At 45.1% G+C, this 18967-nt stretch overlaps 1 protein-coding gene across 1 annotated transcript in view; it reads left to right on the top strand.

The window, feature by feature from the left end:
• Aadacl2 (arylacetamide deacetylase like 2) overlaps positions 1-17576 on the top strand; it is a 39096-nt gene extending 21520 nt beyond the window's left edge. The window contains 9 exon segments of the mRNA XM_053743442.1: positions 8100-8226; positions 8229-8255; positions 8258-8309; positions 12828-12897; positions 13848-14006; positions 16998-17133; positions 17136-17360; positions 17363-17470; positions 17473-17576. Of these exon segments, the coding sequence (XP_053599417.1) occupies positions 8100-8226; positions 8229-8255; positions 8258-8309; positions 12828-12897; positions 13848-14006; positions 16998-17133; positions 17136-17360; positions 17363-17470; positions 17473-17576 (1008 nt within the window).
• The last annotated feature ends 1391 nt before the right edge of the window (positions 17577-18967 follow it).

Here is an 18967-nt window from a genome sequence, read left to right as displayed (position 1 = left end):
CATACATACAACCAACTTAGTTTCACGCAAACTTGTTGAAACTTGCCCTTTACTTACACACAGACTTTCTTAGCACTTACTTAGACCCTCATGTATTTCATCACACAAGCACTTTCTTACCCAGAAACATTTCCTTTTCCCTTTTACTAAATATATTTCCATACCCAGAACCTTTTATTTTCTCTTTCCTATTTGTTGACCCCTTTTTGTTTACATTCTGAAACAACTCTTATGAAATTTCTGAATTTAGATAAATTGCTCTATTTTAATAAGATTAAATATTTTGTTGTTTATAGTACTCTAATTGAAACACAGTTGAAACTTTTGGGACTCTTTGTATATAGAATTGCACTTGTTAGGACATAACTCTTAGTAACCTTGTTTTAGTTTAGTGATGACACAAAGCAAGTTTAAACCCTTTTATTTACCAACCTATGTAAACACCAATAATGTTTAAGTATGATACCCCATGGAATTTAAGGAGTTAAGAGTACTTGATGTTATTTAACAATTAGCATTTTAACTTTGTAAATTAATCAGATGTCTCTACAAACACATTTGAGTAATCCCATACATGTTAACTCTAATTCACTTATTCTGTAAAAACCAAAAAATCAGACAAGTGTCCTGAACAGTATTTGCTGTCTCTTTCCTGTTGAAGAAAAGTCCTAGAAACAATTGATATTAGACATTTTATTAACATCAATATTTTATTAGCTTGACCACCTAGAGACTTGTGAGTTATTTTCAAAGACATTTTACTTTTATTAGTTTTCCCAACTTGAATTGAACCTTTAAATCACGTGAATTAAAAGTATCTGGATCCATTTTTAAATTTTAATTTTAGGAGCGCTCAGTTTTGATACAGACAAAACATGACATCAGACAGCATGACATACAAATAACACAAAATCAAAGGCCTTGTAACTTTATAGGTGAATCTCCATTGCAATGTAACAGATGTTCAAAAACTCTAGTTGAATGAAAAATAGAACTGATCAAAAAAATCATGAGCTCAAAAAAATATACAATTAAAAGAAACAAGAGTCCTGGAAAAATGATACAGCCGTTAATTACTTCAGTAAAGTACCATAAAATTTACTTTTGCTGGAGTTTAGGTAAGGCTCTTTTTTATCTTTTTTTTTCCTTGGGTTTGACACCGGTCTCCTATTGAGCCTTTAGGCTTCCTATTTATATTTCAATGTAAGCCTTGACTGAGATCTGGAAGGATCTAACAGGTTTTAATAGAAACCTTGTGCCTAGGGCATTTTAGCCAACTCATCAGGACAGGTTGGATGTCAAAGAAAATTATGAGACCTTGTTTTCCATTACTTTTGAGAATGAAGCTACTTTGCTAAGCTCCTCACTGAGATATGCCATTGGTTACTGAGCTGCCTATGGCTGCTTATTCAGGATTTATTTTCCCCTTTGTGACAAATAGGTTAAATCTTGCTTCACAGGTAAGCTGAGGACAGGAGCTTGAAGTAAGGCCCCTTCCTGGGGCAGAATATTGTCCTATGGTGACTATTCCCTGTAGTATTGAACCTGTTGATGACATAATTAAGCTTTATTTTTTGAGATCTTTTAATTCCTATTAGCTAAGAAGTTTAGGAGTTCTGCAATGGCCGTTTGATATTCCTCCTGGGTGGAGGCACATAAAGGATGTCATTTACTTATTGGAGAACAATCACAGAATGTTTTATCTCTGAATTTTGTTAAGTCCTTTGCTAAGGTTTGTCGGGAACAGGTGAGGGCCATCTAAATCCTGAGGCAATACTGTCTAGGTTAGTTGAGATACAGTATCTGGTTCCTCAAAGGCAAACAGAAATTGCTATTCAGAGTTTAGCATAAACAGGAAAAGCCATCTTTTAAATCTAACTTAGTAAACCAAGCAGCAGTTGGAATCCAAGATAAAAGTGTACAGATTAAGAACTACAGGGTGGGGGAAATTACTGCTTCATTATTCTAAGGTTTTGGACTAGGCAGTTTGCTTTTTAACTCCTAAAATGGGCAAATTGCATGGGCTATTGCAAGGCATTAAAAGTTTCTATCAGTTTGAATGATCTTTAATAAGTCCTTTTTCTTGCCTATATGTTCCCTTTTCTTTCTTTTTGATGTCTATTAAAAACGGAAGATGCAAGCTGGAGAAGATCGTCTGAGGATTGATCAGGGCTACGTGCCAATTTTTGTAATTCCCTCTAAATATTTGGGGCTGACTAAATGATAAATTTATACTTTAAAAGTAGGTAGCCCTTTATGGATTCAGGATTCAGAGTGGTGTGCTTTCTTATTACTTTTCTAAGTCTCTCCATGAAAATAGCAGGACTTTCCTGAAGACTGCATAATAGTTTTTTTAGGCATCCTACTCATTATTCGAATCCCAGTTAGGATGATTTCTGTGAACTGCCTGTTCTCTAGATGGTTAATAGCATAATTTTCCAGGTGAAGTCAAATACCTGGCATAAGTTTTGAAACATCTCAATATTTATTAGGATCCTCCAAAAGCCTCCTTAAATTTATTTTTGTCTGTCTTAAGTTGGGAGGGTTCCCTCGATTCTCCTCCCTTAGTGGGCCATTCCTCAAGGCTTTCTCCTCTCATGGTAGAGATTATTGCTGTCAAGCATGGTAACATATGAAAGGCACTTTTCTTGATCATTACAATTTAGCAATATGCAGGCTAGTGGTGAACCTGGCAATACTGTTGAGAGAGAAGCTCCCTTCTGAGTTAGAAGTATTAGGGATGTCTCCCTAACTGAACTTCCTTACGGCCCAGAAAAACCCGTCTCTCACTACCTGGCTTTGCCAAAGTTATTTCTGGCCTTCTTCGGCAAAGTGCTAGGGTCCTAGTTTGCCCTGTGCTAGAGACCCTGGGAGGATTCAGACTTAAGGGCATTACTGCTTTCCTCCTGCCACTATAAACTCCTAATTATAAAAATGATGATAAAAGTAAAAAGTGTGCCTTTTGCCTATCTTTTTGCCCTGTAGACTAAAGGAATCTCCGGAGGGTGGGGGGACATCTATTGGTTGTTAGGCGTATAACGCCCTTTGCTTGGAGGGTCTTACGGGAGCGGTTTTTAAATGCATCCCTCTTGCAGCTTAAAGAGAACACCGTGAGCACATTTAAGCACAGGAACAGTAATGGGGAGACTCTAGTGTCCAGACTAGTGAAGGCTAACTATGCGAACAAAGGGAACCTGGGCATTTTCATACTAATCATCCCAGACCTTAATCCTACAGTCTGAATTCCTAATGTCTGACCGGCAAGGGAAGGGGAGCATCCAGGAGGGAGTGGATGTGTGGGAGTGCTGTGCACTGTATGGCCCATACGGAGGCAAAGGTAATTGGCGCTTTCCCTCAGTGCCACTCGTCTACCGATCACTCTGGATACCCCTCAGGGCTGTTAGGAGGGGGAGTCTGGAGAAGGAACCTTTGGGGTCCACCCGAGAGTAGCCCGGGCCAAGAACCCCGCAGTTGCTCCAACCCTTCCTCCACCTCCACGCATCCTGGGCAGATCAGGACTAGGGACACTGTGTACTGGCGGCAATTGCGCTCCGGGCCTGGACAGAAAAGTAGGAAATGGCTTCAGCACAGTCCAACATGCCTACAGAGCAGGTGATTGGAAACTTGCCTGGGCCGGGAAACCTCTCACCCGAGTCTTAAGAATGGCGGCTGCACTAACTGCATTTAAGTAGCCGACAGGTGCCCATTTTGCCCTCCAAAAATAAAGAGACAGAAAGATGCACCTCAAACAGATGTGGGGTGCATGGAGAGAGAAGCTTACCTACCTTGGCGTAAGTCTCGGTGGGACCTCCAAATCTGATACCGCCGTTTACCGGTGACGAGTTCTGCTCCTTCTAATGTTGAAGATTGAACACTAGAGAAGCAGCCAAGGCAAGCAGATTAAGCAGCTTTTATCTAAAGGTAATAATACAGACTTCTCCCGGCAGGAAGAAGGGGGCCATGGCTGATGTTCTAAAGTCCCAAGAAGTGAGCGCACCCTACATCTTTTATAGGTTAAGTTCTCTCTTGTTCTCCAGTTCTCTCCCCCTTATCTCCCCTCCTTCCTGCCTAGTGACTAGGCCTGGTTTTGCATAAAGTGAGAAGCCATGGGCAGGGGGAAGTCCAAGGTGATTCAGGCAGACAAGGGCCCAGGGGGCATTAATTAGCAGCTCCATGCTTGCAGTCCTTGATAAAGGCAGGTAAATTTGGTAATCAATGGGCTCTGGAGCTCCTTGACATTCCATTCTTCCAGGGGCAGTCTCCAACTTCCAGAGGCAGATGGCTTCATGGCTTCATTTCCTTGAATTGACCCGATTTCCTATTTCTACACTAACTACCTGTCCTTAATTCTGGCTTCAATTACTTCTTGTTGAGTGACTCCCTTAACCAGTATGCAGTGACCTGCTTGTATATTCTGGTTAATTTTGGACTGAGATCTACTTTCCCAGATAAGAAAGAAGAGACTCCTATGGACTTTTGGTCTCCATTTACAAGGTATGTATTTTTCTGTCCTCTCACCTTCAACCTGTAGATGTTCTTGCCTGCAAGGTGAGTTTCTCCTAAACAACACAGGAGTGGGTCTTGTTTTTTAATCCATTCTTCCAATCTCTGACTTTTGATGGGTGAATTTAGACGATTTATACTGTGTTGTTATGTTACGGGAATCACACAGGAGGTGCAAATAGCACTCAAAGAGTGAGAGAAAACAAACTTAATTTTGTACCCGTGGGCCCAGAGGAGATCAGCACTCCAAATTCCCCTCACTAGTTTTTCACAATATTTATAGGCTGTCTAGTGTCACAAGTGTTCTAGTCTAAAACAGTACATAATTGGGCACAAGGTTTCAAAAAAAAAAAACAAAAACCGATATATGACTGTGTGCCTTGCAGGGGCGTGTACACTTCAAAGGGACATGGTTAGGTCCCAGGAAAAGTCCTTTACATTCCAAAAGGAAGGAGCTAATGGTGCTAATTAGTTTTGCTGAAACCCAGCTGGCGAGCTGGAGGTGGGAGGGGAACTCTCTCCTCTCCTGGGCACACATTCTTACAGACACTTCCTTAGTGTACTTCATATCCAGGCCTGGGTCAGTTTCCCACTACAATTATATAGATGACTTTTATTTCCTTTCATTTTGATTTATTTCTAATATTTAACTCAGACTTAATTTTCCTTTGATTGACTAGTGTTCAAGTGAGATTCATCCTTATGCTGGCTCTGATATTTATTTTTCCCTTCCTGTCAATAAAATATTTATTGTTTCTCAAATCTGTTTTATAATACCGGCTTAGAGGTTATGATTTTTTATCAAGGAAGGTTTTTATTTCATCTTAAATTCTGGAGGATAGTTTTTCTGGATGTAGTAATCTTGGTTGGCAGCTGTTATCTTTCAGGGCTTGGTATATATTATTCCAAGACTTTTAGGGCCTGGGTTGAGCAATCAGAAGGAAATCTATCTCTTACCTCTAAACATAACCTGCTGTTTTTCTCTTGAAGCTTTTAAAATTCCATCCTTGTTAGGCATTATAATTATAATGTGCTTTAGAGATGATTTTTTAGTCTTGTATCCCTAGGATTCTAAATGCTTCTTGCAGTTGCATTTCCATCTAATTCCTGAGGATTGGAAATTTTTTCTGAAATTATTTCATGGAAGAAAATTGTGCATTCCTTTCGTTTGCATTTTGGTGCCTTCTTCTACGTCAGTGACTGCTTGAGTTTGTCTCAGTTATCTCAGATCTCTTGAATATTGTTATGGTATCTTATCATCATTTCTTTTTTGTCACCTTTACTTTCAAAATTATGTACTTTGTCTTTTCGGCCTGAGAATCTGTCTTCAACGTGGTCTAATCTATTGGTGATGCTTTCACTTGAAATTTTAATATCATGTATTGAGCCTTTCATTTCCAGGATTTCTGTTTGGTTCTTTTTCAGAATCTCTATCTCTTTATTGAAATGATCTTTCACTCCTGTATTCTACGTTCATTCCTTCCATCTTTTATCTCACTGAACGTGTGAGGTATGGACTTTCTGAATTCTTTGTCTAACATTTCCTCCACTGGGATTGGATCGATTTTTGAAGCATTGTGGGAGATCCGGGGCAGCTGGTTCCCTTGCTTTTTCATATTTTTTGGTAAATATGCCAATGTGCTGGGATGATGATCTCTTCTACTTTTATGGAAGCAATTATTATTTAGTGAGCTTCTTTCTCTTAAGTGGTGAATATTCAAATATCAATACTCCCAAAGTGTGCCCTCTGCTATGACCTATATCCAGCACCACTTGAGATGAGATACTGCATCCGATTAACTGCAATCACTTTAGAACAAAGCCACATGCTAATGAACCTTAGGGGAAAAAACTTGTTGAAGACTTCTTCACAATTCCTCTAGTCCAAGCGTAAAATTGTAGTAATGTTCTTCAATAGGTTAGAAATCAGTGGTTAAAGAGAGTGAAATTACTATTACGCTCTGTAAGGGTTGGGAAGGGGGGAAGAGAAGCAATAGGCCAAGAAGCAAAAGAAAGAGAAAAGAAAATGTAGAACGAAGTAACGGAAACTAAGATGAGAACAAGGAAAATGTGGGGTGTGTTTGAGCCGACACAGGGAATGCCGTAGGGCCCAAGAGGGGCTTGGGCACCTGAGATCCGCAGGCATGGGCAGGAAGGGTGCTCCATTCATTATTTAAAACGCTGGAAGGAATGCAGCTGAGTGGGTTGAGGCCTGCAAGGTTGAATAGTAGAGGACCGTCTGGCAACTCTGTACAAGTCATAGCTGGAGGTCAAGACTGACATGAGAGATACTGATATTCCTTGCTGAGGTGGGCAGGTTTCCTGGAGTTCCCGATCTGGATTTCACCAGGATTTGGTCCTTTAGAAGATGCACACTACTCCTCTGAGTTTTCCTGAGAGGTAGTGAGCACCCCAGCTCACCTCTGATATGACTCTGGTAGGCTCCTCTCGATTTTTGATGTGTCCAGGTGCTGCTGGCTTTCTGGAGGGTCAGAGGAGATGGTCCCTCATTGTGACTTAGGTTACTCAGGTTACTCCCTGTTAGAGGTGCAGTCTCATGTGCCTTCCTGAAGCAAGAGGTGCTGGGGCACAGGAACTACTTCCCTGGTTGATACACTTTTCTTTCTTTTCTTCCTGAACTAGAAATTGAATCCACTAGCATCTGCCACTGAGCTACTTCCCCAGCCCTTTTCATTTTTTTAGAATTTGGGACAGTCTTGCCGAGTTGCTGTTGCTGGCACCTGACTCACCAGCCTCCTGCACCCTAGCATGCCCTGCTCAGGGTTGCTACGGTTTCTCGCCAGATGGTGCTTGTTAGCGCAGAGGCCCAGGCCCCATGTTGGGAGGGTGCTGCACCTGCTGGCTGTTTCTGTGGGGTGTGGAGGTGCAGTGCAGGGCTCAGGGCTGTCACTGGCTGCTGGGGGGCGCTGAGCACCTGCTCGCGCTGCCAGCTTCTTTGTCGTGGTGCTATCCGATTGCTGGGTGGCTGTCTGCGCCTGCGGGCCTGTGGGTGCAGCCCCTGTGGGTCTGCGGCACAGAAGCCTCCACCCCGGCTGCCGCTCTTGGGGGCTGGCTCATCCCTGTGCCTGGGGAGGGTGTCCGTTACCCAAGGTGGGGAGGCTGCATGGCTCTCATTTCCTCTAGGAAGGCCAGCTGGCTGAGGGCTCCACAGGACGACTGCCCTGCCCAGCATGGCTTTCAGCCCACATTGTCTAAACCGTGAGCTCTCGCTCGTTGTCTCTGCTGCTGTCCCCATTTAACTTGGTTTGCTTTCCCTTTTAGCTACTGATAAGGACGTGACTTGTGGGCTGTCCCTCCCCCTCTTTCTCTGTTACCCCTCCTCATGGCCCCGTCCTGGTCAGGGTTCTGGGCAAGGAATTCTGTCCTTATTTTCTGTCCCAGTAACCAGACTCCACGCCCCACGTCTCTGACCGTCCAGGCTTGAGTTGAGCCTGGACTGTGTCCCCCACCTCCCAGCCGGCTCTGCTGCACTGCGTCATCGCTGGACTGAGCAGGGTTCGAGGCCCCCGCCTGGTCCGCTCGGCCCTCTTCTCCAGGACGATTCTCTCTATTTTCGTTTTATTTTGTTTTGATAGCCTACATGGTTTGAAAGCATAGGTCTTATGACATACGAAGAATTATTTTTCACAGTCACAAAGCTGGATGTTACAAAACCAATTTCAGATGAAAACATCACGGTTGTTGACACGACCTTTAGTGACGTTCTCTGTACTTGCCAGAAAGGAAGTCGGAAATCAGAGACCAGCTGTGATTTTTCTTCATGGTGGTGCCTTTGTCTTGGGAAGGTGCAGTAAGTGCATTTTGTTTATATGACTGTGTGTTGATCTTTATAAATGAATTTGTCTTAAAACATATTGTGCATATATGTAAAATTGACCGACCATTTGTTTATGCAGTATTTGTTTCTGTGACTCTGTGGGTGCATTTTACAGAGATATTGTGGATTATAACAATCATGGCTCATACACACTTCATACACAGTTTGGCAAATGAAATAATAAAAACATTAGATGAGATTTGGGTTTTATAAACTTTATTATCAAATAAACTTCCATTGATAGCATGGAATGGTAAGTTCAAATGGTAACCTGGAAACTTAAGTTTCAAGTTAGCCAAGAACCTGACTTCACTTTCAGAAAAAACTCAAGTGAATCCAGTGTGTGTCAAATCAGAAATGACGTGATTCATAGTTGTGAGCGCACGTTCATGTTGCAGACTCCCGTGCGTCAATAATGTTGACGCTTACAATCCAACGCATGACTTGGCCACAGACAAATAAGGAAGGAAGACAAAATAGGACGGAGTAATCAGCTCTTCTCTTAAAATCTGTGTGCCCATCCAGTATGTGGAGACAATTCCAAGAAATGCAGTGGAGTGGCCGACACGCACTCACTTTCAGACCACGGATGCATGTCAGCAAGTCAGCACACGGCACAGGCTGCAGGCTGCTGAGCCACGTGCTTAGAAGATGTCGGAAACAAACGGCAAGGTCCTTTCCTGAGAGGACCTGCAGCCTAACTCCTATATCCAGAAGTTTGGCTCCTTTACCTGCTAACATTTCAAAATGTCAAAAAATGCTACTGCCTTCAGTTGGTGGCCGATTCTCGCTAGGCCTGCGCACCCCGGGATGGGTGTGATGATCACAGGCCTCCCGATTCCCCCCATCGGCCATCCAGGATGTGAATCCAGAGAGTCAGCCCCTTGCCTAGCCCTCCCTCCACCCCGTCCATCTCGCATCTCCCTAAAGGGATCTGCGCCGCAGTGGCCACTGATTCACTTCTTTTTGATCATGATTTAGCTTGTGGCGAAGGTCAGCCCTCTGCTTGGCTTGGGATCACGATCTCTCCAGCCTCGTCCCCTTCAGCCTCCCCCCTCCAGATGTGCGCTTCAGTGGACTCTGGACCACGTGGCCCTCTCCACCCCGACCTCCCTGGACCCCACGTCTCTGTCCACTGCCTGCCACTCGTGCTTTCCTCAGTCTCCTTGGTACACATCGCAGGTCCGTTTCTGATTCTCTGAGCAGTTCTTTGAGCTGGAATTGGAAAATGGCCCCTGTCCTCTGCTTCACCCCAGGGCTCTGCTCCTTCAGTTCCTATGACAGAATTCATTTCCTTCCTTCTACCTCCTTCTCCCTCTGTCAACAAAGCAGAGGCAAAGCTGCCCACCCACAAACGGGCTGTCCTTTTCCACCGCATAACGCTCACACTCCCCAGGATTCCATCTTCAGGTTTTTTTTGGGGGGGTACCAGGGATTGAGCTCAGGGGCACTCGACCACTGAGCCACACCCCAGCCCTGTTTGTGTTTTATTTAGAGACAGGGTCACGGAGTTGCCTAGCTCCTCGCTTTTGCTGAGGCTGGCTTTGAACTCGCCATCCCTGCCTGGGCCTCCTGAGCGGCTGGCAGTACAGGCCTGCCCCCTGTGCCCGCCGTCTTCAGGGTCTGGGCTTCCATGTCGACCCCAGCACTTTCCTCCCAGACCCTGCCCCGCGCCTGAAGCCGACTTCTGGCTCCGCGTCTTCGCCAATCACATGATTCCTGAATCCCAATTCAGTAAGTCCAAGGCTGAGCAGGCCCGTGCGCCCCAGAACCCCTAGGTCAGCGGCTCGGCGGGACCGCATGCCCAGCCCAGGCCCCGCGCACTCAGACTGGGTCACGTCTAACTCGCACTCGAGCTTCACAGAAAAGGAAGGAAACAAACAAACACCCAGGACAGTGCGGTCCCCACAAACCCCACAAACCCCACAAACCAGACTCGGGGCTGGTGTCCGTCACCATGGCAGGAGCTCAGTCGCACCCTGTCCCCGCATTCCTGGGCTGGTGTTTGTAAGTGGCAGCTCAGTTACTCGGTCCCTCAGCTCCCATCTCATCGCCCGCTCTGCCCACCCTGTTTTCTAGATTTCTTCCCTCTGTCAAAAATGAAGTCAATGATTCATCATTCGGATTTCTTTCCGTTGCTTCTTCTCTGCTTGTTCACCACAGTTCTTCAACTCTGTCACCTTCTTTTGGATTAAACCTTTGTTATATGCAAAGCTGACCATATAAATTATTGTCAAACTTTGATAATATCCGCCGCTTGTTGACAAAGAAGTCTTGTTTGCCATCCAAGCTTAGACACCCACATTCTTATTTTCCTATGGCGCCTGACTTCCTACCCTTCTTCCTCTCTAAAGTTTTATTTTGGCTGTTCTCACTGCATTTACTTCCCTGAACTCTGCATTCTTAGGAGCCTTTGTCTCTGAACCCACTTTTTTCCTATGATGAAGACATTTCCCTTTCCTATTTGATATTAGTTATCACGTCTTTACCTTTTACCCAGTGAATGCTCGATTAATGCCCTTTTGAATGAGTGAATTCATATAGAATCAGTGTTTGACGCTGATTTCTAGTTGGATTTTATCCCAAATTCTACCCAATCTTCTCAATCTTTCCATTCCTTTAAGCACACCATCATTAGATTTAGTTCATAATCGTTATAAGGAATTAGAATAGCAGGCATCTCCTGTCACCTGATTTAGACTAAAATTTAAATTTTCACCTCTATCCAGAAAGATAACTTAAAATTTATATACAAGATAATTAAACATGAATGTGTTCATGTAAATATCAGAGAAATTGATAAAGAAAAAAAGCTCACTTTAATTGCACTGAAAAGTATATTTGGAATTAGGTAAACTACTGTCTCTTTATTGAAAAGGAAAGGGGTCCTGACTAACAGTTCCTGAAAAAATGAACTCTGATTGAACCTGTGAGCACATCAACATCCTAATACTGGAGCTAAAATCATCTTCAACTTGAGAGTTCTGGCTTATTCCCATCAGTTTTGTGGGATACTATGATAATGAGGGTATCAGTTATGGATCAAGGCACATACTTCTCCTTCTCCTTAGTTTTGCAAATACTGAGAATCCTAAGATTCAACCATGGGCAGTGCAGTGCGTCTGTTAGGAATGTGTCCGTCGCTCTTGTTAACGGGTGCAGTTTCCTGGTGAAGCCCGTGCAGAAAGCAGCAGGGCACGATAGACCTGGACATCTTCGAGGCGTGCATGACAGAGAACCTGGAAGAGTGTCCTGCAGAAGCCACATGAGCCAAGGGGCATGTCTGGTTTCTTCCCCAGTGTGAACAATCTGATGTCCTCTCTCAGACTTTGCTTAGGGGTGGCGGAGAGCTGGGGGCGAGGAAGGCTTCGCTCCTCCGACAGCGTCCCTCCACTTGGCAGCAGAGGTGGGGATGGAGTCCAACAACCACTCGGCCTGGATTTCTGCACTTCGCAAGGCGGGTGGTGTTCTAGTCAGCTGTTTGCTGCTGTGGCCGAAGGACCCGACCAGCACAACTGTAAAGGAGGGAAGGTCTATGTAGGGCTCACAGTTTCAGAGGTTTCAATCCACAGACAGCACGCTCCACTCCTCGGGGTGGAAGAGCACGGCAGAGGGAAGCTGCTCACACCATTAGGAAGTGGAGAGAGGAGGTCTCCGCTCTCCAGATGCAAAACATACCCAGAGCCACGCCCGCCACCCCGGTGAGTCCCAGCAGGGGTTAGTGCACGACTGGGCTGAAGCTCTCACAGCCCAGTCATTTCCCCCTGAGCCTTCCTGCCTCGTCTGCCCTGCGCTCCTGGGGACACCTCACATCCAAGCCCTAACAGGCGGTTTCTACTGCTCCTCCTTTATGGGGCGCACACTCGAATTCCTTCCTTCCATTTCAGAGTCGTCGGCTTAGGACTCCCTGGATAGATGGACCGCTGACAGCCGATGCTGTCGTTGGAGCCCAGTGAGAGACACTGCCCTCTGCGGCACCGCCCTGCCCTTACAACCCAGCTGTCACGCCAAGCAAGCCGCTCGGGCCTCAGGAGGGGCTGATGCTGGGACCTGGGTTTGCAGGAACTTTTATTAACAATACAACGTCCACACCTCCTCCGCGGGGCTCAGTTCCACTTTAGTGGACCTCTGGGGGCACCCGAGGGGAAGCATTTTTGCCAGCACAGCTGTGACAATCCTGGAAACATAAAGCTCAGGTTCTCAAAGGACCCGTTTAATCTGCAGGTCAGACACTTGGAAAGGGGGAACTCGGTTTCCCCTTACACATTTGGGATTTTTTTGAGGTGGTGGAAAAAAGAGATGAAGTTTGGAGATGTTCCTGGTTGGAGGAGCTTTAGGTGGGACCACCTGAGAGAGTCAAGCATTCTCAAAATGAGAGCGCTTAGCATCACATGACTTTCCCCCAAACTCCAGACATTTTCCAGAAAGGTCAGCAAGTGCCCATTACTTTCTGATCCAGGTGTACTCTGTGCTTCTGAAATCCCAGCCCTGAGGACGAAGAACTTTTCCACCTCTTCTACCAATTTCAGAATGCAAAACAGAGACAGCTGCCTGAGGTGAGGAACACACGGTGGGTTTCTTGGCTACCTGGGAGTGTGATGAGGTCAGGCGGAATGTTCTGGTGGGATCAGTGCTGCCCACCCACAACTACTGTCTGTAGCAACCTGAAGAGCCCCTGGGATTCGGAGCTATTTCTGATTTACAACACTAAGAATGTTCTCCCTTCCCTTCTATAACCTTAAACTCAACAACACTGTCATTTTAAATAAACTTTTTGCATGGTGACAGTTGTTGTTCCTGGTTAAGACCTCTGTTAGTGACTTCTGATACTTGCTGTTCCTCACCCAGGAACTTCTGAATGTAGCAACTACATTGTCAATACGTTACTTTTTATAGATTACACTTATTTAGGGCAGTTTGGACACAGATACAACATAACAAAATTGCCAGGGCCCTCTGGAATATTAAGTGTTGAACTTGGCGTGGAAATAATTCACCAATTCTTACAAATATTAAGATTACTACAATAGATAGAAATAGAAAATAGGTCCCAGTGAGCTGTGCTCCTGTGACGGTGTGGGGCAGACACTCATGTATTAAGACATGCTGCAGTGCTCTGTCTTACAATGGACTCACACTGACTAAGCATGATGCCTTGCTATACTTAATTTTTTAATTTTTGAGTTGTCAGCTACTTGAGACAGTCATGGAAGCCAGAGCGCGTCTAGCGTGAAATCCACACTGAAAGATCTGCTGCTGCTGAAAACTCACGTGTCTAGGGGTGAGGACACCCGGTTCCCTGGCTCTGCGGACCCAGCAGCTCGGGGCCTCCACCCCAGAGTTGCTCTTATTTAAGCAGAAGGCAGAAGCAAGCCCAGGTCTGGGTGGTGAGATGAGGGTTCACACCGGGCCTGCCAGCTGGCTCTGTGGGTTCCTGGGGACACCTGGACCCCCTTCTGGGGGGTCTAATCCCACTGTCTCCCTTCCCTGGGCTCACTCCCTGCAGCTAATAGACTGGGTCCCAGTCTCCCTGGAAGATGCCATTTCTGTGGTGAAGTTCTTCCTTCAAGACGAAATTCTTGCAAAACATGGAGTGGATCCCACCCGAATCTGAGTTTCAGGAGGCAGTTCCGGGGGCGTGTTGGCCACAAAAGTGACACAGCTGGTAGGTCCTCCATGTTGTGCATGCTTGTAGCTCACGCACTGTGACCACGACACTCAGGAGCCTTTTAATTTCAGCTGTGATAGCTGCATTAGGCTTATATGTGAACTGTGAAATGTTGAAATACAAACCCCCAGAACTACCTTCTGTCCCCACATCATTTTGTCTTGAGGTGAGAAGGCTTTAAAGGCATCAAGAGGATGAAATGTGACGCTACGGAAGGCTCTAGTGTTCTCACTCATTTAAGAAAACACCCACTCATGTCTAGGAACTACCACATGATATGACAGTTTGTTTTTCTCCCTGATTGTAAAGTTTGCCAGGAATTTGGGATGCTGGTAACTGATGTGTTAAGCCCTGTGGAGTGTCATGACGTAGCACCTAGGTGGCATGTCATGCTCATATAGAAGCGTCACAACTGAGACAGGACAGGCAACTGCACTCCCGTGAGAACCTTGCTGTGTGTGGTTGACCAACAACTGGCACTAAGTAATATATTGAAAAATAAGCTCCATTCAATGCACACTTCTCAACCTCAGAACCGTTTTTATATAATGAAGCTAGTACAGCAGAGGGATACCCTTTTTAGTTTATAGACAGTGTCAGAGAAAATCAAATCAAATCAAACCACCATGAACCATGGCGACCTCTTGGCATCTCCTTAGGGCGCCAGAGGAAAATGCACCTAAGTGCTGTTCCTCTTCCACCGTCTCAGAGCCCCTCTGGGTCCTGAGCTTGGAGACCCGGTGTCTTCTGGTCGTGGACTAAAAACTGTCCTTGCCTCGTGGGCAAACCTTCAGCAGTGACAAACCTGAAGCGGGGAGTCCAGAAGAGGTTCCAGCACGGGGGGAGGGTGGGCGATCCCAGGAGAGCCTGGCCTGCTCGGAGCAGCGAGAGGGGCGGGTTGAGGGTCGGACCCTAGTCACTCTCAGGTCCCAGTCTGTGTGGGAGCTCTGCCTGTGCAGTCCTGGAGATTTTAGCTGTGTGGAGATCATTCCCCGAGCATCACTAGTGGTGTGTCACCTTTCTCTAGGAGGGTCATTTCGTGTCTTTAGAAAGCGTCCCCCCGTTACTGAACCATGATAAAATTCTTACAAAACTCAACATAAATAGCACACCGGCCCTTGACGCGCTTGCCACACGACTTGCAGCCAGCCCCACCGGGGATTAGCCTTGAACTCAGTGTTTATAAACCAACTGTTTGATGAGACTAAGTAGTATCGTCATCGACCAAATCGCTCAGAGGTTTAAACCACGCTGCTTCTATGGGGAGCAGCACAGGGACCTTCCACCTGCAGCTGAAACTGCACCAAGTGTGTGCCGATGGAGTTGGAGGGAATCTCCAGATGAGGAGGCCCGTCCTGAGTCACATCAGCCCTTCTGATCCAGAGTGACTGAAGGTGCCCTGGAGGACGAGATAGCGAGGTACCAACTGAACAATTTCAGTTCTGCACCAACACAAGGGAGAGGTCACGCTGTGCCGTGTCTCTCTTTCTGACTGTGCACGTACTAAAGCCCCAGCCCGCGGAGCCTCTCCTTGCACTGGGCTTGCTAGCTGTGCCTGGGGTGGTGCACGTATGTCCCACTGTGTTTCCAGGGCTCCGGGGCCTCCCCGGGCTCCCTGCCCTGTCGTATCCCTGCTTCTTTGATCCCCTGCCTTCTGGATGGTTCGTCCTCTTTGGGTTTGTACGGCAACCAGAATAGGGAAACTCGGCAGGGGCTTTCTCCGCAGCCAAGGGAATTTACTGCAGGAACCGTGGCATATGTCTGAGACTGCACTTTTTTCTGACTACAAAGATGATATGCTGTTTTCCTATTTGAAGAATAGAAGGATGAATAATGAAATTATTCTTTCATTTTTTATCATTGCCGCAGATACAGGCTATATAGAAAATGTTCCTTCCACATATTTACATTTATAATCCATATAGAACATGTAATTTGTATGCTATGTAACATCAATAAATATGTAAACGCCAGGCATATGTCTATAATCCCCGTGGCTTGGGAGGCTGAGGCAGGAGGATTGCAATTTCAAAGCCAAAACTCAGTAACTTAGCAAGGCCCTAAGCAACTTAGGGAGACCCTGTCTCCAAATAAAAAATAAGGGCTGGGGATGTGGCTCAGTGGGTAAGGAGCCCTGGGTTCAATCCCCGGCTCTCCCCCCATAATGAAAAATAAATATATGATTTTTTAAAAAATAGCATATAAATAAATATAAAACAAACTAATATATGCATTTTCCATATAGATAGTGGTAAAATGGAAGGATGATGGATAGGTAGGAAGACAGAAAGAGATGACATATAGAAAGGTAGGTAGATGTTATGATGGCTCAGTGTCAGGAATAGAGGAATTAAAAATCTCGTGGGAAGAATGAAGAAGGCATCCCTTCATCCAGCCAGGGAAGCTGACCTATGCCTGAGGCCTTTCCCCTGGAGCCGAATCCTAGGTACAGTCCCAGAGTGCAGGGCTGAACAGGAGGAGGGAGCCACCTCCCGGCTGAGGGCTCAGGGAGGGAGGCCAAGTGCACCCAGTTCCACTTCCTCCTGGTTTTCCAGGTTTCATGACTTACTCTCTTTCCATCACCCTGCAGGATTTTTGTCCTGAAGGTGAGTGGTATATCTGGAATATTCCTTTCATCTGGTACATTCCTTTTGAATTGGTTACTGTGTGAGTCTTAACATGACTATTTTTTATTATACTTATTCTTTCTTCTTGTTTATTTTAATTTAGGGAAAGTGGTTTTTTGAACATAGATACCTTGTCATCTTCTCTAAGAATCTCATAATTACATTTCCATTTGGTGGTCATATGTGAACACGGGTGTGACTGTATGTGTGTACTTGTGTGATTTCTTTACTTTCCAAAATAGAGTATAAATGTTATCAGAATATTCACAACCATAATTTATAATCTGTTTCATAAATTATTTGCCTCCTACTCCTACAGTTTGAAAGTCTTTGACTCATTAATTTTATTATCTTTTTTCAGCCACAGAATGATCCAGAATTCAAAGATAAAATTAAGGCCCAAGCCTTAATCTACCCGGGTTTACAGTTGCTGGATACCTTCACGCCCTCTCACCAGGAAAAACAAACATGGGCCCATCTGTCCCCAGACATGGCACTCAACTGGGCTGCCTGTATTTGACAGAAGATAAGGCCCTGCCCCAGGGGATGAGGAAAAACCAGCACGTGCCTTGGGGGTCCAGGCACCTGTTCAGGTTGCTAACTGGAGCGTCCTTGCTGGAGAAGTATAAAAGGAACCACATTTACCCTGAGCCAGTTCTTGGAAAGCTGAACTCTTCATATCCAGTGCTGGTGGACAGCAGAGTGTCCCCTCTGATAGCCAGCGACTACAGCTGCGGAACCTGCCCTTGACCTACATCCTCACGTGTGAGCACGACATCCTGTCAGATGACGGGATCATTTATGTCAACCAGCTTGGCAAGACTGGCATTCAGGTTACCACGACCACATGGAGGACGGGTTCCACGGGACCCTGTCATTCATGATGTCACTGTTTAATTCACTTTTAGGCCATTGGATCCAGGACAAGTATGTTGGTTAGTCAGAAGAAAATCTGTAAGTCTCGACAGTGTGCATGGCTAGTGAGGCAGGGTTATAATCAGACTGTAGCGTGAAATAGTGTGTTTCCTGGACAGAATGATGAGTTTGGGATAAACCTACATTGACATTGGAAGAAAGGCTCTTATGTATCTTTCAGCCAATTGGTTAATTTTCCGAATCTTAGATCTTGCTAAAGTGAAGATGTTCACCTTATTATTCCCATTAAATATCACTGACTGTTTGATACACTCTAAGGAGGGACTAAGCGTAGATTACCAAAAAGTGTGGTTAGGTGAGCCAGGCGTGGCGGCTTCCAGGCACTGATAAGGATGGTACTGGCCTGAGAAGGAAGCTTAAGGAAGAACCCCCAAGCCTGAGTGCAGCAGAATATTACATTTTACTGCTGATTTTTTTTTTTCCTGATTAGCTATTGCTCATGTATTAGTCAATAACCTGTTAGTTTTTTCCATTCATTTCATACAAAGTCTGCATATTGCTAGGTTTTTTTGCTCGTGCCCAGAAAAGGTTAAAATCTGGGTTGTGAATTATTCCTACAGGCTAAATATTTGGAACTTAATCAAACTTTTAGCAGCACAGACACTGAAAGTAGGTAAGTTAACTGCACATGGATTGCCATGTGCGGTTAATGAGTCCAAAAAGTTCCTTCACCAACTGTGCATCCCAGTCAGGATTGTTTATTCCATTATTCTGAATTTCTGGAGTGAAGTATCCAACCTCGCAGAGCCTGTGTAACTACCAGGACCTTTAAGCAGAGGATCTTCAGACCCCTTTGCCTTCCTGGGATGACCGGCCTCACTCGCCAGTCTCCACAAACGGTGCGATATCACCTCCGACCACGAGAGGGCGCGTCGAGCAAAGTCTGCTTTCCTACTGTCCCTGGGATGCTGTGATTTGCAAGGTGGTGCTTCCTGTTCTGTGCCCTTTCTTAAGGATGAATAAATTTGGTGCTGTGTAAGTTTAATCATATCTTGTGAGTTTTATTGATAACCCAATTCCAAAACACATCATTTTTATTTTAAAAAATTGTTTGTTGGTGTATTTTATTTGTACCGGGATTCATCATGCTATATTGTACATGCACATAAGTTGATAAGCCTCATTCCCCAGTATTATTATCATCATTATTACTAATATTGTATTTTCAGCGGCTCAATTATTTCTTCCACTAAACTTTGAGCAGATTTTACTATGTAAGGTCTTCCCTGGAATGCAAACCCTCAGAAACACATCCAGAAATTGTTGAGTAGTAGGTTTTCTTTACTCTCTGTTGCCCCATGGTATGTGCCAAGTTACCACAGCCTATGCAGCAACTATTTATTTCATTTAAAAAATAGAAGAGACATTGTTTAGCTCATCTTACACCAGGACTAA

This window comes from Sciurus carolinensis, chromosome 9 (genome assembly GCF_902686445.1).
Source record: "Sciurus carolinensis chromosome 9, mSciCar1.2, whole genome shotgun sequence".
Classification (NCBI taxonomy): domain Eukaryota; kingdom Metazoa; phylum Chordata; class Mammalia; order Rodentia; family Sciuridae; genus Sciurus; species Sciurus carolinensis.
Note: the sequence above shows the minus strand (reverse complement) of the source record. Positions and strands in the feature narration are given on the sequence as shown.